Source organism: Urocampus carinirostris, chromosome 5 (genome assembly GCF_059441175.1).
Source record: "Urocampus carinirostris isolate Australia breed hairy pipefish chromosome 5, RoL_Ucar_1.0, whole genome shotgun sequence".
NCBI classification, from domain to species: domain Eukaryota; kingdom Metazoa; phylum Chordata; class Actinopteri; order Syngnathiformes; family Syngnathidae; genus Urocampus; species Urocampus carinirostris.
This window is the reverse complement of record NC_142353.1, coordinates 26,352,798-26,380,777: the sequence shown is the minus strand read 5'-3', so window position 1 is coordinate 26,380,777 and position 27,980 is coordinate 26,352,798. Positions and strand designations below refer to the sequence as shown.

The 27,980-nt window shown below is 38.5% G+C and overlaps 1 protein-coding gene across 3 annotated transcripts in view; it reads right to left on the bottom strand.

Moving 5' to 3' along the window:
• plcxd3 (phosphatidylinositol-specific phospholipase C, X domain containing 3) overlaps positions 1 to 27,980 on the bottom strand; it is a 43,888-nt gene that overhangs the window by 13,571 nt on the left and 2,337 nt on the right. The window contains exons 2-7 of one of the 3 annotated variants that reach the window (XM_088336338.1): positions 15,239 to 15,495; positions 9,641 to 9,814; positions 5,021 to 5,196; positions 4,829 to 4,930; positions 3,394 to 3,579; positions 40 to 3,290 (exon numbers count right to left, since the gene is read on the bottom strand). In XM_088336338.1, coding sequence (XP_088192464.1) covers positions 3,420 to 3,579; positions 4,829 to 4,930; positions 5,021 to 5,196; positions 9,641 to 9,814; positions 15,239 to 15,495 — 869 coding nt within the window. In that variant the 3' untranslated portion in view covers positions 40 to 3,290; positions 3,394 to 3,419. Of the gene's footprint in view, positions 1 to 39; positions 3,291 to 3,393; positions 3,580 to 4,828; positions 4,931 to 5,020; positions 5,197 to 9,640; positions 9,815 to 15,238; positions 15,496 to 27,980 lie in introns of those variants that run through there. The other 2 variants (XM_088336339.1, XR_015850514.1) reach the window with 2 other exon arrangements.

Sequence of the window (27,980 nt, the reverse complement as noted above, 5' to 3'; positions counted from 1 at the left end):
CAGAGCCACAGTGCACAAGTGTTTTCAGGAAATGGGCTACAGGTACCAAATTCCCGAAGTCAAGCCAGTTTTGAACTAGGAATAGCGGCAGAAACGGCTGACTTGGGTGACAGCGAAGCAACACTGGACTGTTGCTCTGTGGAGCAAAGTACTTTTTTCTGATAAAAGCAAATTTTGCATGTGGTTTGGAAATCAAGAGTCTGGAGGAAGACTGCAGAGAAGGAAAGGCCAGAATACATGAAGTCCGGTGTCAAGTACCAGCAGTCAGTGATGGTCTGAGGTGCGCCGTGTCAGCTGCTGGTGTTGGTGCACTGGGTTTTATCAAGTGCAGTGTTAATGCAGCTTGCTACCAGGAGATTTTGGAGCACTTCATGCTTCTATCTGCTGAAAGCCTTTATAGAGATGAATATTTTATTTTTCAGCACGACCTGGTACCTGCTCACAGTGCCAAACCCACTGGTAAATGGTTTACTGACCATGGTGTTACTGTGCTCAATTGGCCTGCCAACTCTCCTGACCTGAACCCCGTAGAAAATCTGTAGAATAATGTGAAGAAGAAGTTGAGAGACGCCCGACCCAACAATGTGGATGAGCTTAAGGCCGCTATCAATGCATCCTGGGCCTCCACAACACCTCAGGATTGTCACTGGCTGATTGCCACCATGCCACGCCGCATTGAAGCAGTCATTTCTGAAAAAGGATTCCATACCAAGTATTGAATGCATAAGTGCACATATTAATTTGAAGGTTGATTTTTTTTTTTTTTTTTAAGAATTTAAAAGACTTTTTTTATTGGTCGGTTGAAATATGCTAATCATTTGAGATAGAGATGTTTGTTTCTCCTTTCTATTTTTGCCAAAATCATCAATATTAAAACAATAAAAGGCTTGGTTTAGTTCAGTTGTGTGCAATGAATCTAAAACCAATGAAAGTCTCATGTTTATCAGTACATAATAGAAAATAATGACCAATATGCTCTTTTTAGAAGGACCTATATATATGCGAGTTAGAGAGAAAGAGAGAGAGAGAGAGAGGTTTATATATTGAGAGATAGAATGAAGTACACTAAACATATCTGTAATTAAAATGCTGTTGGTCCAATGGTAGATCATTTTGCTCTTTTTAAATTTAAAAACTATTTTTGCTCTTATTTTTCGTTTAAAGAAGCCCTCCTCTTTTATTTTTTTCTTTTGAACCACGGTTCAAAAACTATGACAAAATACAACATATAATGGAACAATATTGTCAGATTTTTGTGAAAATTCAGCGCTTTCGAAACATTCAAAGGCACTGAATAAATACACCAATGTGCTACTGCGATCAACATGTTGAAGCAAAAAAAAAAAAAAAACTAAGAAAGTCTGACTTAAAATAACCCTTACCTCTAAAATTGCAAAAAGACTAGAAAAGCATGACTATGACTCATGAACGTAGCACAGGGAGTGGATTGAAAGCAAAAACAGACACTGGACAGACTCTTGTGGGCAATATTTTTATACATCACGACTTAGCACCCACCAGCATTTTATTCAAAGCCAGCCAACCTTTTGCAGCGACACCTTCAAAAGCAGTCAAAACCTATTTGTTTCCCCCACAAATGCACTGTGTTCCCTTCAGATTTCAGAACTTGAGATTTCATGAGATGGTTTTAAATGTGTACCGCAGGTGAAATTCTGCGATTTTATGTCAGATTTTAGAGGTACAAGAAAAGCTTAAAATAGTAAAAAATAGTTAGTTAAATAATCAAAAATAAATAATTAGCAATCTACAGTATAATATTTAGACAGCTTTAATTATTGTCTTTATTTTTCAATATATGAAATATATATTCAAAGAAAAGCATTTAAAATTTGTTTTTACATTATTGTCAAATAATAAGAATGTGTTGAAAGGAATGCAAGTATATAACATAAGAAATAATCCGAAGAATTTGAAATGTATAGAAAATACCATACCAGTTATATCAGTTGTAATCTTGTGTTTGGTTAATTACTCAAATTTTGCTATATACATTCATTTAATTGGAAAGCATGGGTTCAAAATGCATTTGTGTAATTGTCATTATTGTCATAAGTAAAAACCCCAACTAAATGAAATGATAAAAGATAAACAGTCTGGTCATTTTATTTTTTGCCCATTTCCAATGGTGCCTTGTTGGGTGCATATGACAAAAATACTAGTTAGTTCAATTGGCGGGATAAATTCCCATTTTTAATCTCAACTCTCAATAAACAACTAATTAATGCATTAGAAATAAATGATATATGTATAAAAAAATGACAAAAATGCTTTAGAAAATGCATGAAAAATATTAAATGTATTTTTCACAAAGTGAATTGAATGCATGAAAATCTTTTGATTGCTTCCGTTTGACACTTTCACACTTGTCATGTTTGACCTTTGTAAAAGGAATCACAGAAAGAGTGAAATTGGCTATAATGACTAGGATAAATGCTGCAGAATTATAGCATGAAAGTGGTCATTTTTACAGCTCCGGAGACATCCAGGGTTTAGACACTTTTTTTCATGGCCAAATTCTAGCACTTTTTTATAACTTTCAAAGCCCATTTTTCGATTCCTCCAGTACCCCGACAAGAGAAAATCAGGTGTGAATCTTGTATTTTGCAGAGCAGCAAATAGATTGGCGATTTGCATATATTATTTCTAATATTGTGTGTGCATTTTAAGACATACGATTTTTCTGGAGAACAAATCTCTCCCCATATCTGTGTTGAGTAAAAATAACAGTAATATAAAGCTGACATTTTCAGTTCTTCCATTATAATCTACCACTGTCCATAATTGATGCATATTCCTTGCACCAATACACATTTCATAGTGGCCTGTTTAAGTGTAGCACTCCTTCTTTATGCTTCATAGGATAATTCCATACAAACTGATACCGGCTGCAGTTAAACACGAGGGAAGAAGAAACGCAATAGCAAAGCAAAGCCACCGGAGCGCAGTGTCAGCATCATTTTCAAGCAGACTCCTTGAGAAACATGGAAACAAATTCAAACATTTAAAAGCACTACACCCAAAACTCAACTTCTCAATCCTTAAAAATACAAATGAACGTTCAAGCATTTTTAAAGAATTTCAAGCACCCGTACAAACACTGGACATCTCACTGAAAGGAAAGACATTTTGGCCACCAAATTAGCATGCTGACATCGTTTTAATCGCCCATCAAACCTAGCATAGCAACATGTCTTCTTTCAAGTTGGTCTTCGTGTTGTCCTGCATTTCGCTGTAGCCCTAAATAAAGTGAAAGGAGTTGCAGGACTCCACTGAAACAAACGCCAAGGAGAAAATAGGCAGAGAGTAGACCAAGACCTTCATCCCTGGGAAGTCAGAGATAGAGGGAGGGTGTGTGTTGGACAGTGAACGTACTCACTGGCGGCCCTGTTGGGGGCTCCTCAGGTGGCGTCGTCGTCGTCTTCATCATCCATGTGGTAGTTGAGGGTGATGACGGCGCTGATAAACTCGCCAAGCTCGACAAAGTCGGCCGTGATGATGTTAATGCCGCTTTCACCAGGTCTCTGCGACCGGATCCACTGCATCATTCCAGGCAAAGCTCTGCAAATATTATTTTGACAATAGATTAAATGAGGAACTTGCTGTCATAGTCAAGAACAAGAACAAACAGAAATAGACACATTAGAATTAGAATTGTCTTTATTGTCATTTACAACTACATAGTGAACATTGTTTCTAACGACATCAGATGTGGCACTCCAGGATAATCCTCTAATCCAATCTAAACCTCTTTATAATTACAAATGTGTTTGATGTGACTTATAGGCTGTGAAATAACTAAACCAATTATCGCGAAAATGTACACAGCTGTACTTTGGGCTTCTGGGAGTGTCTTTAGCTAGGGTTCGTGTCACGTGTAGAGAAAAATTGCTTTAATTCTTAATTTACTTAGTTTAGAATTGAACTGGGGTTGCACGGCGGCTGGGTGGTTTAGCGCGCAGCCCCACCGTGCTGAGGTTTAAGGGTTCAAGTCCAGCTACGGTAACCTCCCCGGGTTTGCATGTTCATCCCGTGCCTGCTTGGGTTTTCTCCGGTTTTCTCCCACATTCTAAAATAACATGCATGTCAGGTTAATTGGCCGGTCCAAATTGTCCCTAGGTGTGAACGAGTGAGTGAGTTGTCGGTCTCTGGCTGGCAACTAGTTCAGGGTGTCTGCTGCCCACTGTCCAAAGATAGCTGGGATGGGCTCAAGCACCCCTGCGACGCTACTGAGGGTAAGCGGTGCAAATAATGGATGGATGGATAAAATCGAACTGGGTCGTCTCTCAAGCAGGTGATGCCCAATGTCTACCACAAAAAATAGTTTCTATCAGTTTCTCTAGGTCAATATTATTATTCTGAAGGAGCAAATCCTCAGCACATATGTCTTTTTTACTTTTACTTTTAAGTTATTAATTAATTGAGGAAAACTAATGATCCGACACAAACAAAGTATCTGAGTGTTATCTGAGCCCCAAACGGGAAGAAATGAATCCTAAATTTCTTAATCTTTAATCAGTTCATTCACATTAGACTTTCAAGATGCATTTGAGCGGTTCATAAATTTTGAAATAAATTACAGCCCAAAAAATAAAAATCCAGATTCTCTTTTCTGATTCACAATATCACCTTAATGTCTTGTGATTTTTTTTTTCCATACAATTTTGATCCAACGTGAAAAAAAACTAAACTGTTGGCAGGTATTGTATAGTTGAGCACCAACAACAACCGTTCAGTCAACAAACTAATTTAATAAACAAATTACGTGCGTTATATTATTTTTCACTACACTAATTCGATTTGTACTCACCTTTCTGTGATTGTCTCGCGGAGTCCACTAGCTACACCCTTCATCACTGTGCTGGCCTTTGGTGTGAGAACCACCTGAGAAACAAAGAAGGTCCCCTTCCTCCTGCAGGAGACAGTCCCAATTTTATGGTTGGGGTTTTCAGGTAAAATTAAGAAATAGTCTTTTTGTCTTTTTCTTCAATTTATCACTCACCTGCGTTCAGTGACAGAGGACTGTAGGAACTGCACCAGCTTCTCCGGGTCAGTGGTATTGGCCCAGGGGGCGGGCATCATCTGCCCGGGCCACAGAAAGGGCACCTCCAGGGCCATGGGGTGGTGATAGAAGACTAACACCTGGTACTCCTTCTCCCACAGGTACTGCAGACTCACCTGAGGACACAGTATCAGAAAAATATTTGTTTGTGTTTTTCCTGATACCATTTATATATATATATAAATTCACTTTAAAAAATCTTGCACCTGCATTTCACTTTTCAAGAGTAGCTAAAAATGGAGTGTAGAGTATTTTAAAAGTAAAAACACATTATACAGGTGGGATGTTGTCAAGTATTTGAAAAACGACATGACTGATATACAAATGGTTATATATTGTTCTGGCTTCCATAGTGCGCACTGTTCTAATAGTTGTTTTTTTAAAAGGTGAGTGTAGAGAATGAATGGACACAGGTAATACCTGAAGAGAGTCAATTGTTCACAATGTTAGAAAGTCAAATTATTGCCGGTATTCGTCAAGTTTGTCCCACTGACTCAAATTGCCGAGTGAACATGGAACAAATTTTGCGTTATAACAAATATATGCAGCTTGCCTGCAACTGTTACATTTTTAATAAATCTAGCAGTTGACAGTATGATCATTTTTCTCCGCACACTTTTGTTTAATGGAAGAAGATGCATTGGAAGAATAGAGGGTCACTTTGTTTATTTACTTTTTGTGCAAATTATAGAAAAGATACAAAGCTGCTGACTCAGCTTTATTTTTTTAAATTTAATTGGCTTATTAAATCAAGAACTTGGTCCTAAAATGTTCCACATCAAAATAATTTCTTCTGAGATTTTTATGTAAACTTATACTCATCTACAAATTCAACAAGTAAAGAAGACCTACAATCATTTCTTCAAGGGCTTAACTTACCAAAAAATTCACAAGGGGAAAAGACAAATTGATACCTCTATAACAGTGACAGAAGTCAGAAAAGCAAAGGATCATAAACACTGGAGGTTCACCAGGAACTGATTGTTTCACGAGTATTATAAGAAATATATAGACATTATATGTCCATTAATCACTGGGGTTCTTCAAGAATCTTTGCAATATGGGTCCCTTCTAGAAAATTTTAACGAAGCCCATATAACTTTATCAATGAAAAACAGAGTCAATTGATTACAGACCCATCAGTCTCATTCATGTAGAATGCAAAATATTGTCAAAAGCTACAATCCTGAGAAGGTTCTGCCCACAATTATCCATAAGAATCAAGTGGGCTTCATAAAAAAATAGGAGCTCATCTGATAACTTGAGGCGGCTACTACATTTAATGTGGATGAATAAGAATACTCTTCTCCCTATTTCAGCTTTATGGCTCGTTGACAAAAAAGCTTTCGATAAAGTAGAATGAATGTTTTTGTTTGCTACAATAACAATGTTTGGATTTGGGAATGGATTTCGTAACTGGATAAAAATCTTGTCCTCGTGCCCTAGAGATGTAATTTTACCAATGGTATAATATCCAACTTTTTTATTATAACTAGGTCAACGAGACAGGGATGCAATTTAAGTCCCCCTACTTTTATATCTTTTTTAGAACCTTTGGCAACTCTGATTAGAACTGAGCCCAGAATCATGGGAGGAGCCAGGAACCAGCACGTTCTGTACCGGCTCAGTTATGAGCAGTGTAATAAATTATTATTACATCATAAAAAGATATTATTGTTGCCCAAGTCATTTTATTTTATCGACCATGATTTTCTTCGAGCATTGTCCATTGGATCGATGAGTATAAAGGTGTAATCGAGTCATCAAAGTGACAAGAATTGAGACAGACTGAAAAATATTGTTTTAAATTAGGAAAAAAAGATTGAAACTGAAGAAAAAGTTGTTATTTCAGAATAAATACCGAGGAGAATTTAAAACACCCCTCTGTGAGCTGTCACCTTACTGTGGTTGAGGGTGGTTTGGCTGTCCTAAAAATCCTAGGAGCTACTTTGTCTGGAGCTTGAAGACCCGGGTAGGGTCAACCATGACAAACAGGTCCCAGGTGAGGGCCGAGATGAAGCGCAGCTCGTAGAACCCTTATAATAAACACTGATATTGGTCCACGATGACGCAGGTTACCCGGGCCCCCCTGCTCTGATTTAACAAGCGCTGTCGGATCTACAAATGATCTAAAGCTGAGAGGTGTTTTTAATTGGACTTATGTACTCGTAATTGCCTGTCCATAATGAGCAATAATTTCAGACATAAGGGTGTCCATATGTTCACCCAGCACCAGGACATCTTGGGCGGCAGTTCGATGATCGACTTTCTAGGTGTTTCATATGACTTGCAGGTGCATGTCTTGGACACTTGTGGGAAGAGAGTGGTGTACCTGTCAACTGATCACCAACTGATGGTGGGAGAGGATGCCAGTCTGACCTGGCAGACAAAAGCGTGTTTGAGAGTCTCCTATGATTCCAGAAATAGTTTCAATACCCATCTCCTGCAGAACTTCACCCATGTCCCAAAGGAGGCGGGGGATATTGAGTCAGAGCCATGGACCGTGCCTCCATTGTCAAGGCGGCTAATCGGAGCTAGAGTGGTAAAGTGGCTCTTTTCGGCTGCGGTGGAAAAGGTAACATCTTAAGCCCAAGCCCAACCGGATTTTGGCCCTAAAATTTAAACGATGCACAGATTGTCCCACCAGCCGCGTATGCCATCCAATGTGATCATGGGCCTTTGGTTGCTTTTCTGATTAGTTTCCCCCTTGTTTGCGCCAAAAGTGTAAAGTTTTTGGTAGGTTTGCAGTGTTGTTTTGCTCTTTTTATTTTTATACTATATCTCACAGAGTGCTCTGGGAGATTTTGAAGTCTGAAAGTTTAAAGCCTGAAATGTTGTAATATGACAAAACGTTCTTGGGGGGGCCGATACTTTCAATACTATCCTTTTCATACTATAAAAGCAATACTATCCTTTTCATACTATAAAAGAATGAAAAGGATAACAGGTAACTGGAAAACTCTCACAACCATGATGATATTACGTGACACGTTTCAATATCACAGCAATGTCCTACATACACAAATGATATTCACACCACAACAGTGAGAGAGATGGACAGTGAGACAAGAGAGCTATTATTCCTCCACCGGAGAAATCATAATAGAAAGAGAAGTGAAAAGGTAAAATTCCTCAATTTTCAATTACATACATTCTCATGGGTCAAAAGAAGCCATATAGAAGCTTTTAATAAAGCTCATTTATTTGGATTTGTTAGATAAGCAATGCTGAACGGTAGAGACAATTTAAGCCATATAAACTCATTGATTAACTTAATAATAATTTTCTATCTTGGCAGAAGCCATGGCCATGTCGCTGGATGACCAATTCACAAATATATGCCAGGCTAACACTATTTTACCCTATATTTTGCTAAGTCAAACGACATAAAGTAAAGCAAGACAAAAGATTTGTGAAACTGGCCAAAATACTGCCACGATCAGATTCAAGTACAGGAATGTTTTTTTCCAAGGGTGCTGTTTTTCACTTTGTTTAAAAAGGCTGTTCTTTTCTAATTTTCCGTTGTTCATTTGTCGTGTAATACATACTGATAAAAGGAATATTTTTCAGGGTCACGATGTATTTTTATCTGCTATTCAGTTAAAAAAAACAAACTGCTCAAAATCTTACTGTCTTGATTACTGATGCGAGGCACCTGAGCCTGCTCCTTTGGCGCCAACTACCTTGGACACTGATTGGCTACCTGTCACTTTTTATACTCCCGTCTTCCTGTCACCGGTGGTCAGTCCGTCTGCGAACCTCAGCTTACGCTAGGCAAGCTTTTCAACCCTGACTCTCTCCTGTTCTGATTCCCGTCTGTTTTCCGGCTCCGACCCCTTTTCTGATCCCGACCACGATTTTTGCTCCCCCGTCCCGGCTACTGATCTGTTTTTTCCACTCTCGACACTGCCATCGCTCGCCACGGAAATACCACTTCCGCGTCTGAGCAACCTGCTCTCCGCGACCAGCGATCTACGGATCATTTGTACTATTCTTACCCTTCTTGCCAATAAAACTAAGAAAAATGCGCGCAAGTGGGTCCTGTCTCCGTTCTGGTCCTGACACTTACTTTCTTTTCATGTGGCACATATTGTATGTCACAAAGGAAAGTACACCACTCACATTTCTGCAGAGGTTTCATCATAATGTTTAACTGAACAACACTGAAGAAACATCGCTTTGACACAATTAAAGGTAGTCTATATAAAGCTTATACAGCAGTTTAAAATTATTTTTCCCCTCAAATAATTGAAATTTAGCCATTAGTAGCTAAACCCCTGGCAACAAAAGTGAGTATACCCTTAAGCAAAAGTTCGTGAAGTTCAATATTTTGTCCGGCCAATATTATATTGCAGGAACTACCTTAATCACCCTGGCCATGGATTTCACCAGAAACTCGGAAATTGCCACTGGAAAGCTCTTTGACTCCTCTATGACAATTTGACTGAGCTGGGGGATATTCAAGATTGGTGCGTCTCCACCTTGAAAGGTGTACTTACCTTTGTGACATACTGTATATAGCAAAAACAACTAAGATCCTCTTATAAAAGGCACCCTCACCTCATGGGCAAATACAACCGGGCAGAGTTTGTCTCCAAAAACATCCTTCAACATGGTCACTAGCTTCTCATGGTGTAAATTCTGAACGCCATAGAAGTGATTAAAGTCGAGGAAGACCACTTCTCTTCTGTGTGCCGACAGGAAGCTGCTGATCTGCTCCAGTCCTTCTCTCACCTACAGAAAACACACAATGTAGGAACTGTTTCATACCTGGAGTACCCGCTAATTATAATTTGAATCAATAGCAAAGTAGATGCTTTCAGAATAATCCACTTTCTACAGGTGCTTTAAAATTTAAGAGGCATGTATTATGGGGGGAAATCAAAGCAAGTCTCCCTAGCAAATACTTGGATTGGATCGATACTATTGTCCTGGGATCCACACTTTACCCAACCATCAATTTTCTCAAAGTGCTGCTTCTATATTTATTTCCCTCTCTTACCCAGCACCCTCTTACAATCTATAATTTTATGCCTAAATTTGGACTGACAGGCATACGTTTACCATCGCTCCTTACCAGGCCAACTGTTGCATCCTGCCTGCCTGGTAGAAGAAAGGGCCAAAGAACAAGGGCATTGACAGGTGTCTTGAATGGTAAAGTGGTTCACTACTGCCTTGGGGGAGTAACCGCATACGGTGTTATGTAATCAGCATACAAAAAATAAAAATGTAATTGTAATCTTTTACAGGTACAGAAAAAGGTTACAGGTATTATTTTGTAAAAATAAGGATTACTTTGCAGGATTACAATTTTTTTAAAAACCTATTTTTTATTGCAGACTACAGCGGACAATATTGAAGTCCGGTGTGCGTTAGTTTTGACTCTTTGTATTTTTTTCCTCTTTTGCAATAACTTTGTTTACATCCACCATGTCCTGCTTGCTATGCTCTCTCTCTGCTATCTCATTAAATCAACACACACACAGAGGAGCGCTGCACTCTCAGGAGACCTGGACTTTTATTCGCATATTTGGTATTGGAGTAATCGAAAGTAATCAAGCTACAATACTCTATTATCATGATATTCGGATTACGTTACTGATTACATTTTTCAACAGGTAATTAGTAACTGAATCGGAATACATTTTTAAAGTAACCCTCCTAACCCTGGCTACTGTCATAATTCAAATAAAAACATGAAAAAGGTTCACCCTACCGAGAGCAACGAAGTGCAAACAAAAATATAAACATGTTTCTGTTCCTAAACACAAACGTGTAACTACATTATCACTATGGCAACAGAGCCAAAAGGGCTTGTTTGGGACATTGCTGATTTTTCTGGTTTTGACTCTCTTGACTTTTTCTCTGAAACAGTTGATGTAATAGAAGTATTTTATTTTATATACGGTTAAAGAGTCTTTGATTGTGTTATTTACATTATTTGCACTTTCTGACTTTATTTTTTTAAAATATTGTGCAATGGAAGCTCAATTAGACATGTTGACATTGTTATATTTTTTATTGTTGTTAAATTGCTGCTTTTCTATTCGACTCTCATGGCTTTTGTTCTGAAACAGTTGTAATATAAGTATTTCCTCTTATTTTTATACTGTTAAAGTTTGAATTGTAGGTATTTAATAAAATAATTGAAAATTATTAGTGCCTAAAATCTTTGTGCTGTGTTTATCGTAAAAACAAAATAACTAATTTATTCTATTATTATGACATTTCTAAGCAACAGGTATCAGTATCAGATCGTATCACGCGATACAGCATAAATTTACGATATTTACGGATCAATGCTAAAATCGCCCACCCTTACTGAATATACTGAAAGCAAAAAATCTGCTGTTCAAATGAGACAGCATTTTTACCCATATATCCATATCAATAAGTTTAGGATACAATCTGTCATTCAACAGTTTTTGAAGTGAAGTTAGCTTAGACCAACATGTAAAACTGAAACATTTGATCTATGTTGTAGTGCTTTAAACGTCAATTCAAACTAAATCTGAGCAGTAATCTCAATCTACAACACACAAAACATTTTGTATACTGGACTGTCTCAGAAAATTAGAATATTGTGAAAGTTCTTTATTTTCTGTAATGCAATTAAAAAAACAAAAATGTCATACATTCTGGATTCATTACACATCAACTGAACTATTTCAAGCCTTTTATTATTTGAATATTGCTGATTTTGGCTTACAGCTGAAAAAAACTCAAAAATCCTATCTCAAAATATTAGAATACTTCCTTAGACCAAGTAAAAAAATAATTTTATAACAGCAAAACTAAATCAAACATTTGAAAATGTCCATTGATGCACTCAGTACTTGGTTGGGAATCCTTTTGCACGGATTACTGCATCAATCCGGCGTGGCATGGAGGCAATCAGCCTGTGGCATTGCTGAGGTGTTATTGATGCCCAGGATGCTTCGATAGCGGCCTTCAGCTCATTTGCATTTGTAGGTCTGGTGTCTTTCATCTTCTTCTTAACTATACCCCACAAATTCTCGATGGGGTTCAGGTCAGGGGAATTAGCAGGCCAATCAAGGACAGTGATGCCATGGTCAGTGCACCAGTTACTGGTGGTTTTGGCACTGTGGGCAGGTGCCAGATCATGCTGGAAAATGAAATCCTCATCTCCATAGAGCTTTTCAGCAGATGGAAGCATGTAGTGCTCTAAAATCTCTTGGTACACAGTTGCATTTACTCTGGACTTGATGAAACACAGTGGACCAACACCAGCAGCTGACATGGCTCCCCAAACCATTGCTGACTGTGGGAACTTCACACTGGATTTCAAGCAACTTGGATTTTGCTCCTCTCCAGCCTTTCTCCAGACTCTGGCGCCTTGACTTCCAAATGAAATGCAAAACTTGCTTTCGTCTGAAAAGAGGACTTTGGACCACTCTGCAACTGTCCAGTGCTTCTTCTCCATAGCCCAAGTCAGACGCTTCTTCCGTTGTCTTGAGTTCAGAAGTGGCTTGACCATGGGAATACGGCTATTGTAGCCCATTTCCCGGACACGTCTGTGAACTGTGGCTTTTGATACCTGGACTCCAGCTTCAGCCCACTGTCTTTGAAGCTCCCCCAAATTCTGGAAGCGGCTCTTCTTCACAATTTTGTTAAGGCTGCGGTCATCTCTCTTGGTTGTGCAGCGTTTCCGGCCACATTTTTCCCTTCCAACAGACTTTTTGTGGATATGCTTTGAAACTGCACTCTGTGAACAGCCTGCTCTTTGAGAAATTTCTTTTTGTGTCTTACCCTCCTGATGGAGGGTATCAATGATGGTCCTCTGGACAGCAGATAGATCAGCAGTCTTCCCCATACTTGTGATTTAGTTTACTGAACCAAGCTGAGTGTTTTTAAGGCTCAGTAAAACCCTCGCAAGGTGTTTCGAGTTAATTAGATGATTCAGGTGATTAGTTGAATAGCCTACTTGTATACTTTTTCATGATATTCTAATATTTTGAGATAGGATTTTTGAGTTTTCTTAAGCTGTAAGCCAAATTCAGCAATATTCAAATAATAAAAGGCTTGAAATAGTTCAGTTGATGTGTAATGAATCCAGAATGTATGACATTTTTGTTTTTTTAATTGCATTACAGAAAATAAAGAACTTTATCACAATATTCTAATATTCTGAGACAGTCCAGTATGTTCTCCTTATGTGGAATAAAAGTGTCATTTATTGATGTATTTTATTTTAAGTAAAATATATGTATACACTGTAGAAGTATATGCTACAATTACCATAACTCATTTCGTGTTATCATTGTTATTTGTTATGCTGTCAAAATAAATGTTTTACAGTTTTACTTGAGTTGAAACTTTAAAACTGCTCTAATGCCAATAATTAAATATTAGCAGCAAAGCTAAGGCTTTGTTTTTTATCTTAATCATAAGAAATCTGCTCTATTTTATTCATTTCATTTTGTCAAAAAATAGAACTCAACCTAAGAAATGTCATATCCACTTTTCGGCCCATTTGTAAAATAAATTTTGGATTAAGACATCCTGCTCATAAGGTAAAACTAGAGGGCCAGAGAATATAAATTTGAGTCTGGCACTTATTGCACGAGTTTGCTGACAAACATCTCACGAGCGTGCGTTTATTTCTGCCTTTCTCATTCAAAATTGAAGTAAAATTTCCTGCTGAGGATCATCAATTGCTTATGAAACCGATAGCTGTGAACAGGATAAAACAGACAACAAACATTTATCTTCGTTTGAATCAGAAGCGCCAAATTGAATGGCTACATTAGGAGTGAAGCTTTCAATACAGAGGAAAAAGATGCATGCAAAGAGTGTTAATGTGGATGGTTTTGTGTAATCCTTGTCACATTTCTTCAAAGTCCTTGGCAGAGGTGTCTAATAATATTTTTTTTAAAAAGCAGATAACCGTGCTTAATAGCTAGGTAGCTAGGGATCAGGCTTAGCGATTAAATGAATACATATAACTAGGGCTCCAACAAACAGTTATTTTCGTAATTGATGATTATTTTTTTCGAGTAATTGATGAAGTGGATTTCTTAAAGACGTTTTAATTTCCTTCTCTTTCTTCAAATGTTAGCGTTTTGGACAGTAAAATAGTGCACAAAACAACATAATATTCTATAATAGAAAACAATGTTAATTAAACTGACAATAAAAAAATACGGTAAAATTCGGACTGTAAGACGAGCTATCAACCCTGCGGCTTGTGCAACTATGTAGCCAATTTACGGAAGCCAAGGGGGCCCGAGCAGTAAAGGTAAGAGTGAGATATAAGTTTTGAAGAACACGGAAGTTTAACGTAACTTTGTGCATGAATAAAACTAGCAGAAACAAAAGAGGATGTTAACTACTATATTGTGAAAAATTTTACGAGTCTGTTTGTAACAAACGAATGGATTACAAGACGCAACGAAACAGAAATGTTTAAGGCGGATTCCTGTTTATCTGTCGGCATTATAGTGTGTTTTGTAGTAAATAGTCTTCACGGTTGGATTCTATGGATTGTCCTTGATGTAACAAAGCAAAGCTTTGTGGACATTTAAAGAAGTTGAAGACGCCCCAGGGTACGTAATGGTAAGTTACGCTCGCTTTTTAGTTTTCGGGTATCTCGTTTCAGACTGATCGAGAAGTTTCTCTAATGAGTATATTTTGAAATGGTCATCATATCTTGAATCCCAAGGGTTTGGGCTTTCCAATGCTGGTGACATCGTACAGACACGTATTTGTTTATCAAAAGTCCAGCGGCCCACCAGCGGGCCGTCGAAACATTAAGAGGTTAAGGTACCGTATATTATTATAAACTATTTCTGTGTACCGTCTTTCTTTGTTAATATCTAATCTTTCAAAGTGGGCACATGCGGCTTATAGGCAGGTGTGGCTTATGTATGTACAAAGTGTTTTTTTCTTTAAAGATGTAATGGGTGCGGCTTATAATCAGGTGCGCCTTATAGTCCGAATTTACGGTAGTAACTGTATTGGATTACATTTTTTAAAGCCTGCTAACGATGCTCTTTTGCTTGTAGCAAGTGTTATGTTCTTACTTTAGGTTTTTTGCTTGAGGGTATTCTATACGTATTGATGACTTAAACCGCCACCACAAAGGGATACATGAGGCAAAAGGAGAATCATGTAGGTGTGGTTTTAGAGTGTACTAACTGTGGCACTGAAGAGACCGTGGGCAAAGTATAGCTCATTGTCTGGGTCACGCGGTTTGGTAGAGATGCGAAGGTCGAAGAAGCGGATTCCGGCCTCCAACTGGCTCTTGAAGTTCATGGTCTGGGTGGCTAACCACTTCCTCATCAGCTTCTTGGCCACTGTGCCGAAAACTGACACAAAGTTCTGCACTGTCTCGGGTTGTTCTGGTCCTACAGGAGATGCCTCATCAATGTAGAAACTGAAGGAGTCGTGGGAACCTAGGGGCGAAACGCACACACAAACGCAGCCTTCAGGAGGGATGTGGCTTTTAAGGCTGTTGGCGCAGCCTGCACCGGGATCAATGCGTGGGGTTTGAACGAGGCGGGTGCCATGGCAACAACACCTCTAAATGACAACATTACTGTTGTTGAGTTCTAAACAGAAACATCTTGAAAGCATTTCCAGCAAAACAATAATCTGCATTAAAATACAAAGGAAACTCAGGATTATTAAATATGTCATTTGAGTGAAAATCATGAATGAATGAATGCATTCATTTTGTGCTCTATATTTAATATTAGTGAACCCTTTACAAAATTCATCAATAAATACAAAATAATCAATTTTCAGTATCTTATCGATAATTCTAATAATGAAAATAGTAACAATAATTATTATAATAAATTGGGTTATTATTAGTGTTACATAATGAAATAAATCAAACAGTGTATCCGATCCCAAAACCGCTTACGCATCATCCACTTTTACAACAACAAAATAAGATACAGTAATCTTCTGAAATCGACCCAAAAATGGATTTTTGTTTTTGTCTAAATGAGAAATAAAACCGAAAAAATATCTGCTGACAAAAAGCATGTTGCAATCACGCCACGTCAAACGTGAGGCGAGACTTATGAAACTGTCTTTAGCCCAGGGGGCAGTGCTGCTTGTTTTTCATTTTGCACACAAGAAGGAACGTGTTAGAGAGTGCCATCAAAATAGGAGCTCTGTGGAGATTTAACCGAGAAGATATTTCCTCCGAAGTCCATGTGTCCCTATGCTGACATGTTTTTTGTAACCATTAGTCGGACTTGATAGATTAAAAAAAAAGGTTTGTCACAATGGCCTGCCCCGACTTCCATACCATCATAATCATCAGTTACCTCTTTCTACTTTGTTGATATTCACTCTCTTGTTCATTAAAAAGTCAAATGCCTAAAAAAAAAATGTACTTCTGAAAACAAAGGAGAGACAGAGCTATTTAATTTTAATCATAACTAGCCACTTAATTCGAAGTAAAAATAAATATGAGACAAGATCCAAATGCAGGAACACGTGTCAAGTTGACAGTTTTAATGGAGGCAGGGGAAATAACAAAAGGCATGAGACAAAAACACAGTCCAAAAAACTCAAGCCTGGATAAATACAAAAAGTATTACTTGGCACAAAGCCGTTAAAGGTTTATTCAGTTAATTAGATTCCTGGCGCTCTCTGGCGGGCTTTACTGTGCTGGATCCTCACAATATATAGAGCAAACCAAAAGTAATCAACTACACAGTTGTAAATATTAAGTAATTCATGTTTACATCTACCGTATTTTCTAGAATATAAGTCGCTCCAGAGCATACGTCACACCACCCAAAAAAAAAGCATAATTAAGAAGGAAAAAACATATGTAAGTTGCACCTGGAGTATAAGTCGCATTTTAGGGGGAAATTTATTTGATAAAATCAAATACCAAAAACATAAATATTATCTTGAAAGGCAGTTTAAGACTAAAATAAAATAGAGAACACATGGCTGAATAAATGTATGTTACATGACTAATATGCCTGGTAATGTCAGTAACCACGTAACATATTAAGAGTTTTTCAGATAACTCTAGCATAAAGACCATCAGCTTCACTCCTAATAACTACATCCAATGAAATATTTATCCTCTCTGTCACTTTTAACAGTAAACAACTCCCCCAACTCAGGAGGTAGACAGTATGCCGCTTTCTCCTTCTGCTTCTATCTCACGGTCCAGGTTGAAAACATCAACACAGGCCTAGAGCGCCCTCTTGCAGTTTAGTGTGAACATAAAATGTGAAGTTATATACTGGACTGGTAATAAAAGATGAAAACAAAATGATATAAAAATATGTTAATAATTCCATAGATAAGTATAAAAATTTACCCCCAGTAAAACAATGAAAAAAAAACTGCATCATATAGTCTTGAAAATAGGTTCCTTTATTTCATTCACCCATTATAAATGACCTCTGGTTCTGTATTGACGTAATTTCTACAAAAGGATGATAATGCAGCTGAAACTTCTTGCCATGATGCTAGGGTATTACGGTACCTATTTGCTCCATTTTTGTTCCTATTACTTCAGCATCTGTTGAAACTATAAGATGTTCAAGGTAAATGAAAATCCCATTTCTTTGTGTTATGGTTTGATTGTTTTGTGTCCTGATATGACCTGATACAGTGTGTGTTCTGGAGTATTTGAGTCACACTACACAAACCAGACAAATTGTTTTATCATCCGCCTGCTTGTTCTCATTTCTGCATTCAATCCCCAGCTTTCTTTTGTGTGTGTCTCATCTTAGGCCTGTTTGGTTTCACACAGAAAATCAACACGAGCACACGCATGTACGCAAACTAAACAAAAACAGACAGATCCATAAAAGCCTGCAATCCAACCTGGCCTATTTTTGGGAGGTGTTTGGAGACATAGAAGAATTGACATCAGTTGTGAGGATCATGGCCGCCAGGGTCACTTTAGGAAGCAGAGCGTGACCCCCAGCAAGCTCCAACAGCTGGAGCTAAACTGACCTGAGGGAGGGGTTTATCTTCACTTTGAATTTAGAATCGAGATAAACAAACAACTGAGGCAATGGTTTCACACGTTAAAGATTAAGTAAAATTCCTAGCTAAGTGATCTTCCTGTTGTGATGGTTTATGGAGATGTCCTGTCATTATCTTTTAGGGGAAAATGTTTGCTCAACAATGAGCTCATTACACAATTATCACTGGCAAAAATAGAAAAAAAAATTACATGTGTTCAAATATCGTCATCGTAATAAAAACATGTGGAATGTTGTATTCTATTGGTGCAGTCCAAGTCCTTCTGGACGCTAGTTTTTCTTGTGCAGGTTCATTTTAATCATGAATGTTTTGGCTACTGCTTTTAAGACCCCATCTCTCGAAAAATATTATCCTATTTCTTATTCAAATTACATGAGTTTTTCACTGCTTCTTCATAACACAGAATTGTGAATTACATTATCAAATTTCTTTCTGAGGAGGGGCGACTAAAGTACTAAATGGTTTGCATTTATATAGCGCTTTTCAAGTCAATAAAGACCTCCCAGGGCACTTTACAAGGCACTTACCCATTCACACACACACACACACACACACACACACACACACACACACACACACACACACACACACACACACACACACACTCACACACCAATAGGGAGTCACCCATGCAAGGCGCCTACCTGCTTTTTGGGGGCATTAGGGATTCAGTGTCTTTCCCAGGGACCCTTCGACATATAACATGGAAGAGCCGCGAATCGAACCTGCGATCTCTTGATCCCAAAACGGACGCTCTACCTCCTGATGCTAATGCAACCCAAGACTTTTATCCATAGTTATGTGGAAAAAAACAATATTCTACGTTTTTACTACACTATAGCTAAATTTGTCTGCTTATTATGAAAACGTGAGGTTCACATTGTAATCACTATTATATTGAGGTATTTGGCTATCTGAACAAATTTCAAAACATAGCATGCATTCTGCTCCTATGTTCTTACTTAGCCTGACAGATTGATTCCGAGCTCTCTAACCCTAGGCAAAAAAATAAAAATACGTTAAAAATTAAAATTACTCTTAGTCCATGCTTTTTGTAGCAGTGCAAGAAAAAACATGCACACACCAACACAGCAGGGACATCTTTAAGCCTGGAAGGCTTTACTATCCTGCCAAAATGTCCACAAGAGCCGAGAGAGATGCAAGCTCTAGTTGAGTATTACTTGTGAAAATAAGCAGAAGATGAGACGAGGGGAGGAAAAAGAGAGGATGTGATAGGAAGGACTGCCGTGGAAAGGATTTATAGAGATTATGACAGAAAACAAGGTAAGGGGATTAAAAAGATAATAGGGAGATGAGAACCAGATGGGAAAAATGAGTGTTGGAAGATGGGCAGAGGAGAAATTGGAAGAAAAAGGGGGAAGGAAATAAGGAGATAGATGTAGGTTGTGAGACAGCAAACAAGGACAATTTAAGGACACAACAGATGAGGAAAAAGAGGAAGATTTGGAATGGAAATTTGCCAAAGAGGTGAAGAAATTTCGATGGAAGAAAGAAAGGAATTAAAACCCCCCATAAAATGGGAGTAAGAGAGAGGACTATAAATTGGTTGGTTGAGATGAATCAAAGTGAAAACTTAAAATAAAGACAAACTTCCCAAATGGTTCATTTATGTCTGAGATTAATGGTTAATTTGTTTTTCTTTAAAACATTTTTTAATTGATAAGTTTCTCAAAATATGATTAGTTTTGTTGACCCCACCCTAAAGACTAGGCCATAGGTCGGCAACCCATGGCTTCGGAGCCACATTTGGCCCTTTCATCCTTATGTTGTGGCTTCCTGTGACTTTGGAAAATAATGAGTGTTCTATGGAAATTTAATTTCATTTCAGTTTGTCCATTTTAAAATATAAATCTGAATTTGAAGATTATGGTAAACTTGTAACATAAAAATTAAACGTTTTTAATATTTTTACCGCCCCAAATATGTGTCACATCCGCCGATATGCGACATTCGAAATCCTGGCGTCCCTCCCGTCTGGCAGCCGGCGTTTTCCCAGCACACTACCAGCGTGCATGGAAGGTAAATGATGGATAAATCCAAGACAAAGAAAATTTCTGAAGATAACAGAACGTTTAATGCTACGTGGGCAGATTATTTTGCTTTCACTGCTGATGTAACTCGTTTTACCTGTCTGCTAAATATGTGGTGAAAATTGGCAAACAACAAAAAGTCAAATGTTGCGAGACATTTTGATTTCAAACACTCTGCCTTTGTGAAGTAGTCCTTTTTTTAATTCAGGAGAACAACTGGCTGCACACTCCAGTGCAAGCAGACTGCACCTTTTTCTGGTTTGCATTGTTACTTCAATGATGGTGGATAATATCAGTATTTTTAAATCATAAATAAAAGGATAGGTGACTGCAGGCTGTTTTCATTTTTTGTTCAGTGGGTTGGGTAAGTTTGGATTTGTATTTCTTAAATACGAGGTATTTTTATTTGAAATTGAGTATCAACCAAGTGTAAAATGCTTTTTGTTACATGCAGGAATAAAATTCAGTGCTCTCTGCCGCAGTTAGTTGATTTCATTTTAATAAATGCGATAGTTTTTTTGTACATAGCATAATGTATACAGACGCTGCCCAACTCAGGAACGAGATCAGATCGTTCTTAAATCCAATTTGTTCGTAAGTTGCTTCAGTGCTATATTTAGTATGTTTATGGCTTGTCTAAGTAACCTGTATTGTTTCATACAAAAAAAATAAACATTTAAAAAAATAATATGCTCTACAAAGATAAATAAAGTTGAGTTTAACTTACTTTTGGAATATGAGCTTTAAGAGGTCTTCCTCTGTGTTAGAGAGTGGACGAAAAAAAGTGATCCAACCATTTTCTCAACCGCATCAAGCTTTCTTATTCCACTATAATTTCAAAAGAAACGGCTCGCCTCTTCTTTGCACTTTACACCAACCATATTGAATGGATGCACGAGATATTAAACAATAGAAATGTCAAAGTTCTTAGCGCGCTGGAGATTCAATACACTATGTTTAAACCCAAACGAGGAAGTATAAGTCGGATTTCTTCTTCGGGGTGGATGCTGGGTTACCTCTCACAGCGTCACACGCCGGTAGCAGCGGAAAGAAGCACTGCAGTACTGTCCTTTACTCGGAAAAAGGTGCACACAATACTGAATCTGACTTACAGCAATGTCAGGGTATTTTTCGTCATCCCGAAAAGTTTGTATCTACCGTTTTTCGTAAGTCGAATGGTTGTAAGTAGGGGAGCGTCTGTACATGTATAATAAATATAAAGATGTCAAAATGGTTGTGCCTCCTGGTGGTTTCTTCTCATTGGGGGGCGGTCCCAAATGGCTCTTTGAGTAAAAAAGGTTGCCGACCCCTGGACTACGCTGTCTGTTACAAAATAACCCCACCACACCTCAGACATTACATTTAACACAGCCCCAAAAGAAGCTTGTCAGCCCTAGAGTTGGTTGTACAAAAGAGGAAAAAAAAATGGCGGCCTTTGTCATGAAAAATATAAACCATTTCTCAAAACAACCTAATATAAGGTTAATATTTGTGATTAAAAGAATGCCCTAAATGCCCTATATATATATATATATATATATATATATATATATATATATATATATATATATATATATATATATATACTGGACTGTCTCAGAAAATTAGAATATTGTGATAAAGTTCTTTATTTTCTGTAATACAATTAAAAAAACAAAAATGTCATATATTCTGGATTCATTACACATCAACTGAACTATTTCAAGCCTTTTATTATTGAATATTGCTGATTTTGGCTTACAGCTGAAAAAAACTCAAAAATCCTATCTCAAAATATTAGAATACTTCCTCAGACCAAGTAAAAAAAATAATTTTATAACAGCAAAACTAAATCAAACATTTGAAAATGTCCATTGATGCACTCAGTACTTGGTTGGGAATCCTTTTGCACGGATTACTGCATCAATCCGGCGTGGCATGGAGGCAATCAGCCTGTGGCATTGCTGAGGTGTTATTGATGCCCAGGATGCTTCGATAGCGGCCTTCAGCTCATTTGCATTTGTAGGTCTGGTGTCTTTCATCTTCTTCTTAACTATACCCCACAAATTCTCGATGGGGTTCAGGTCAGGGGAATTAGCAGGCCAATCAAGGACAGTGATGCCATGGTCAGTGCACCAGTTACTGGTGGTTTTGGCACTGTGGGCAGGTGCCAGATCATGCTGGAAGATGAAATCCTCATCTCCATAGAGCTTTTCAGCAGATGGAAGCATGTAGTGCTCTAAAATCTCTTGGTACACAGTTGCATTTACTCTGACCTTGATGAAACACAGTGAACCAACACCAGCAGCTGACATGGCTCCCCAAACCATTGCTGACTGTGGGAACTTCACACTGGATTTCAAGCAACTTGGATTTTGCTCTTCTCCAGCCTTTCTCCAGACTCTGGCGCCTTGACTTCCAAATGAAATGCAAAACTTGCTTTCGTCTGAAAAGAGGACTTTGGACCACTCTGCAACTGTCCAGTGCTTCTTCTCCATAGCCCAAGTCAGACGCTTCTTCCGTTGTCTTTAGTTCAGAAGTGGCTTGACCATGGGAATACGGCTATTGTAGCCCATTTCCCGGACACGTCTGTGAACTGTGGCTTTTGATACCTGGACTCCAGCTTCAGCCCACTGTCTTTGAAGCTCCCTCAAATTCTGGAAGCGGCTCTTCTTCACAATTTTGTTAAGGCTGCGGTCATCTCTCTTGGTTGTGCAGCGTTTCCGGCCACATTTTTCCCTTCCAACAGACTTTTTGTGGATATGCTTTGAAACTGCACTCTGTGAACAGCCTGCTCTTTGAGAAATTTCTTTTTGTGTCTTACCCTCCTGATGGAGGGTATCAATGATGGTCCTCTGGACAGCAGTCAGATCAGCAGTGATTTAGTTTACTGAACCAAGCTGAGTGTTTTTAAGGCTCAGGAAACCCTCGCAAGGTGTTTCGAGTTAATTAGATGATTCAGGTGATTAGTTGAATAGCCTACTTGTATACTTTTTCATGATATTCTAATATTTTGAGATAGGATTTTTGAGTTGTCTTAAGCTGTAAGCCAAATTCAGCAATATTAAAATAATAAAAGGCTTGAAATAGTTCAGTTGATGGGTAATGAATCCAGAATGTATGACATTTTTGTTTTTTTAATTGCATTACAGAAAATAAAGAACTTTATCACAATATTCTAATTTTCTGAGACAGTCCAGTATATGTATAGGATCGGGCAGCACGCCTGCGGCACAGTTCTGAGGTCAGGAGATCGAACCTCCTGTGTGGAGTTTGCATGTTCTCCCCATGCTTGCAAGGGTTTCCTCCCACATTCCAAAGACATGCATGTTAGGTGAATTGGCCGGTCCAAATTGCCCCTAGGTGTGAATGAGCGAACAAACTTTCTGTCCCTGTGTGCCCTGCGACCGGCTGGCAACCAGTTCAGGGTGTCCCCTGCCCACTGCCCGAAGATGACTGGAATGGGCTCCAGTACCCCCGCAACCCTACTGAGGATAAGCGGTGCAGCTAATGGATGGATGGATGTATAGGAGGCATATCCCCCTAGTGGGAGGTGGCTAGAGTCAAGAACACATTCACATTTTTGACTTTCTTGTAAAATTGATACAAAGGAGCAGATTCCCAGCCCCCTCGCGCTACCGAACAGGTATGTTGCAACTCTGATCGGGAGTCATTAGGTGACCAAACTCCCCAATTCCAACCCCTTATGCCGAGCGCCAAGCAGGCGGGCAAAGGGTACCAATGTTGTAAGTCTTAGGTATGACCCGGCCGAGGCTCAAACCAACAACCTCCCAGGCTTGGGGCAGGTGCCCTGCCCCCAAGGCCACCGAGCAATATGTATGTAATAACCACATAATTTTGTCCTGTTTTGGAAAAACGACCTTTTAACAACTCACTTAGAAAAAACAGGAGGTAAATTGTATTCAGGCAAATAAAAGATTGTTTTTTTTTTGTTTTTGTTTCTTTTTTACTTGATTTTGGCCAATTCTTACCCTAAATGTTGTAAGTGTGAATAAGGGGAAGATGACAAGACGAATCTTTCCAAATGAAAATGCAAAAATGACAGGTAAATTTTCAGGTGAATGAAGAGGGCGCGAGGGAATGACACTAAAAATGAAAAAGCGCTGAAGAGACGAGAGGAAAGAAGACATTCATTTGACAAAATGATGAAGACAGGATACGGAGATGAGGAATTACGAGAGGCAAGAGGGAGGCATTAGAGGTTGGTGGAATGATTTGAGGTGTAAAATAAAGGGAGGAATGAACAACATATATTTTAGTAACATGATCAAAAAGAAGCTGATAGGCGCAAGAGGAAAACACAAATGCAAAAGAAGCCACTGGCAATCATTGGTGATGCATGAGAACATTTGCTTCTATGTCCCCGAAACACACCCATACACCAACCCATTCTTTCAATCTCCGGTGGGTTTTAATCCTGCCCCCAGACTATACGGCTACCTTGGTGAACTTTTTGCATCACACGAACATAGATGCCATCACACAAATACAAACACACAGGTAAGCGGACATTTCAGATGGAGACCAATTCCCTCCTGCAGGGAAATTTAATTAGCCGTCAGTGCTGCCCCTGGGCCGCCTGTCTAGAAGATCCATTCTTGTGTGCGTATGCGCGCCATCTTGTAATACAGCTGGTCTCAGGAAAGGATGCTTGCAGGTTTGCCCCCTCCCAAATACAAAAAAGTACAGAAATAATCAATTTCCATTCCTCCCTGGATTCTCAATGCCGGGTAACTGATAAGCATCATTGAAGCATCCTACTTGTTTGGGGGTTAGGAAGTAGGACAGTGAGGCATTACATCTGAAAAGACACACCAACTACTCTTTCTGCTTCTGAGATTCTTTTTTTATTGCTTTTATGTCAATTATATTGTCTCCTAGGTTGGTGGGTTCGATCCCATAGCTACTAGGGTCGTAGGGGACCAATGTCCTGTAGTGAGTCTTGGGCAAGTACAGCCTGGTGGCGCTCTATGTAACTTACATTGACCTCATATTTACGTCCAGGATCGGGACAAAAAAGTATGGAAATTAGTGGATTTTGGTCTTGATGAGAGGTAGGCAAACTTTTTGGGTTGCCGGTCACTTTGGGTTAAAAAATTGCCAAGTGGGACGGGCCACGGAGGCATAATTATGGATTGGTTTTCTTGTATCAATACATCTTTTCAAATCCGATAGTGATTCCTTTGTGCCTTTTGAAATTAAATTGAAGACCAAACGTTTTTGTCTGAAGTTGATATGTGTCTTGTGGGTAGAACTAACAGATATGACTGCTGTGAAAGGCGCCAACTGAAACCTCATCATAGTTTTGATGGTTCCATTGTTGTGGTCACGTTCCATTGCCACAAAAGTAAAGTGGTGAATTATTAAAAAAGACCATTGATATATCTTAACAACTCTTTTTAGTTCATCCATCCATTATCTGCACCGCTCAGTGGGCAGGGGACACCCTGAACTGGTTGCCAGACAGTCACAGGGCTCTGTTTAGTTCAAACTAATATACATCTTATTAATGTGTTCACATTTAAAACATTTTAATGCCAATAAAAGGCCCTATTTTTAGAAAAATGAATTCAATACCTTTTTGGACTTTTCGAGGATCTGGGCGTACCCGTGCAAATGCAAAAAGTATGAATAGTTGTTTTTACAATGGGGATGCAGGTGGCAGGAGATCATTCGAGTTGCACCCCGCCACAGACACTCCTCTCCTTCCCCTAGATCGCCAATCAAGAAGTAATGATAGCTAATTAAATGGGACAGGGCATGCTCCATTCTGCCCGCTGTGTCTCAACTGGGCCACAATGAGGCCTGTGATTCAGCAAATTACAGGCATGACTTATGACATGGTTTGCTTTTAAATGCAGTAATAGCATTCCAAGAATGAATTCTGAACACCTGCAAAGAGCGGGAACCATCTAGGAGATGATTTTAGTTAAAAAGGCATGGATAAAACAACTCGTCCCTCTTTAAGCACTGAGAGGACAGCTAGCTCACTTAAAAGGCTTTTTCATGTGAATACCCACTACGACTTCACAAAATCGAGTGAATTACTGGACGGCACCAGGACTGATGAACAGGCAAGTGTCTCACACTCATTTTTACTTAACAGGTAAGAACGAGTCCAGTTTTAAAATAGCTGGCTTGTAGTAGTTCTTTTTCTCTGATCTTTGCACGTTTATGATTTCACAATGATGATAGTGCATTCAAGAAACGTAGGGCTTCTGCATAATGCCACCTGGAATAAACCAGTCTCAGCCGTAACTTGTTTAAGGTCAAAGTAAACACCAATAATGGCTGATTCTGATAAATGATGTGATTGTGTGTGGTTGACAAACTCCTTCCAAATTACATTGATTATTTCTTTATGCAGGAAATAGTCCAACTGGAATCAGGTTTTGGATTTTTGGAACAATCCAAATGAACAATATAGTGACAAACCAACACCCCCATGTGCATGGTGTTTGCCAATAATCTGATTACAAGGGAAACGTGTGAACTGCATCATGATATGAACAGATGTTTCCGCATTTCAGTTTTAGCATTAAATAAAAATTGATTCCTCACCAATATCAACCAAGGACTGTGTTTGTTTCCCTCTCGTTTCAGAAATGTGCTCTATTTTTTGTGTGTAACCAAGTTGTGCTTGTGCATGGGTTGTCAGAAGTATAGTCCTACACTGTATATATAGAAATACAACTGTGGCATTTTTGCCGTGGGGGCAGAAAATAAAATGGAAAGGTACCGGAGAAATCAACCAATAAAAAATTAGGCTTTTTTAGAGTATATCTTGTATGTTCTATTCTATTCTATTCTATTCTATTCTATTCTACTTTTTGTCCCAAGTCCACAGTTCTTTGTGGCACCAAATATATTGGATGGGGAAAACTGCACATGCTCTTTAATGCACACAAGTATACAGACTATTTAAATGGATATACCTTACATTCAAGAGTAATCAGAAAATTAAATGACTAACCCAACTATTTTAATAATACTACTCCCTGTCGGACTAAGACCTTAAATGTATTTATGTGCCTTTTTACATTGAATAACATAACAGGCAATAGCGGTAATAGTATGATTTTAATCAAACCTTTGCCTACATGTAAACTATCAAGTTGTGCGAAAAGGTTTCTCATAGTCTGCTTTTGGCAAGTAAATTCAAACAAATTTGCAGATTAGAGTTCAGAGTCCTTTCCATGAATGCCGTGTTCAGGAAGTCGCTGATCCACGCAGAGACTTTTGAAAGAGGCCCAAGAGCTCCTTAGATGCAAAAAACCCACAGGATGCTACGAGCTGCCACAAGATAGCACTAAAGCATATATTATTTATTTTGTATTTTGTCTAATAAAAAAACCCAGCAGATATTCTCAAGTTTCCAGAAATCCACTTGAATTTGTTTTTCACCTTACCCATCCAAGAAAGCCATCTTTATATAAACTAAAGTACAATTTCCACATGGTATGGCAACAATAAATTCCACGCCAGTGCTTTTAAGTTCAATTGCAGGGCAGACAAACAGCATTCACGCTAACTAAAATGCTAGCATTCAACAAACATTTCTGAAAAACGTCCGAAAAGCAGGATTTGTAGACAACTTCCGTCCCAGGTATTCAAACTAGGAGCTCATAAACGAAAGTCTAGACCGGGGATCTTCAACATTTTCTAAGTTGAGAGCTTCTATTTGTTACTAATTAGCTCACAGGCCACCCAGTTTGATATGAATTTATTAAAATAGCAACTTGGGTAGGTGTTTTGCTAAATAGCTAAAAGTGAGCTTGATCGTTAGCTAGTAAAGTAAAAGGGTAAAACAACTAAAAGGGAGGTAGCTAGCTAGATAAAAAAGGAAAACGCCATTC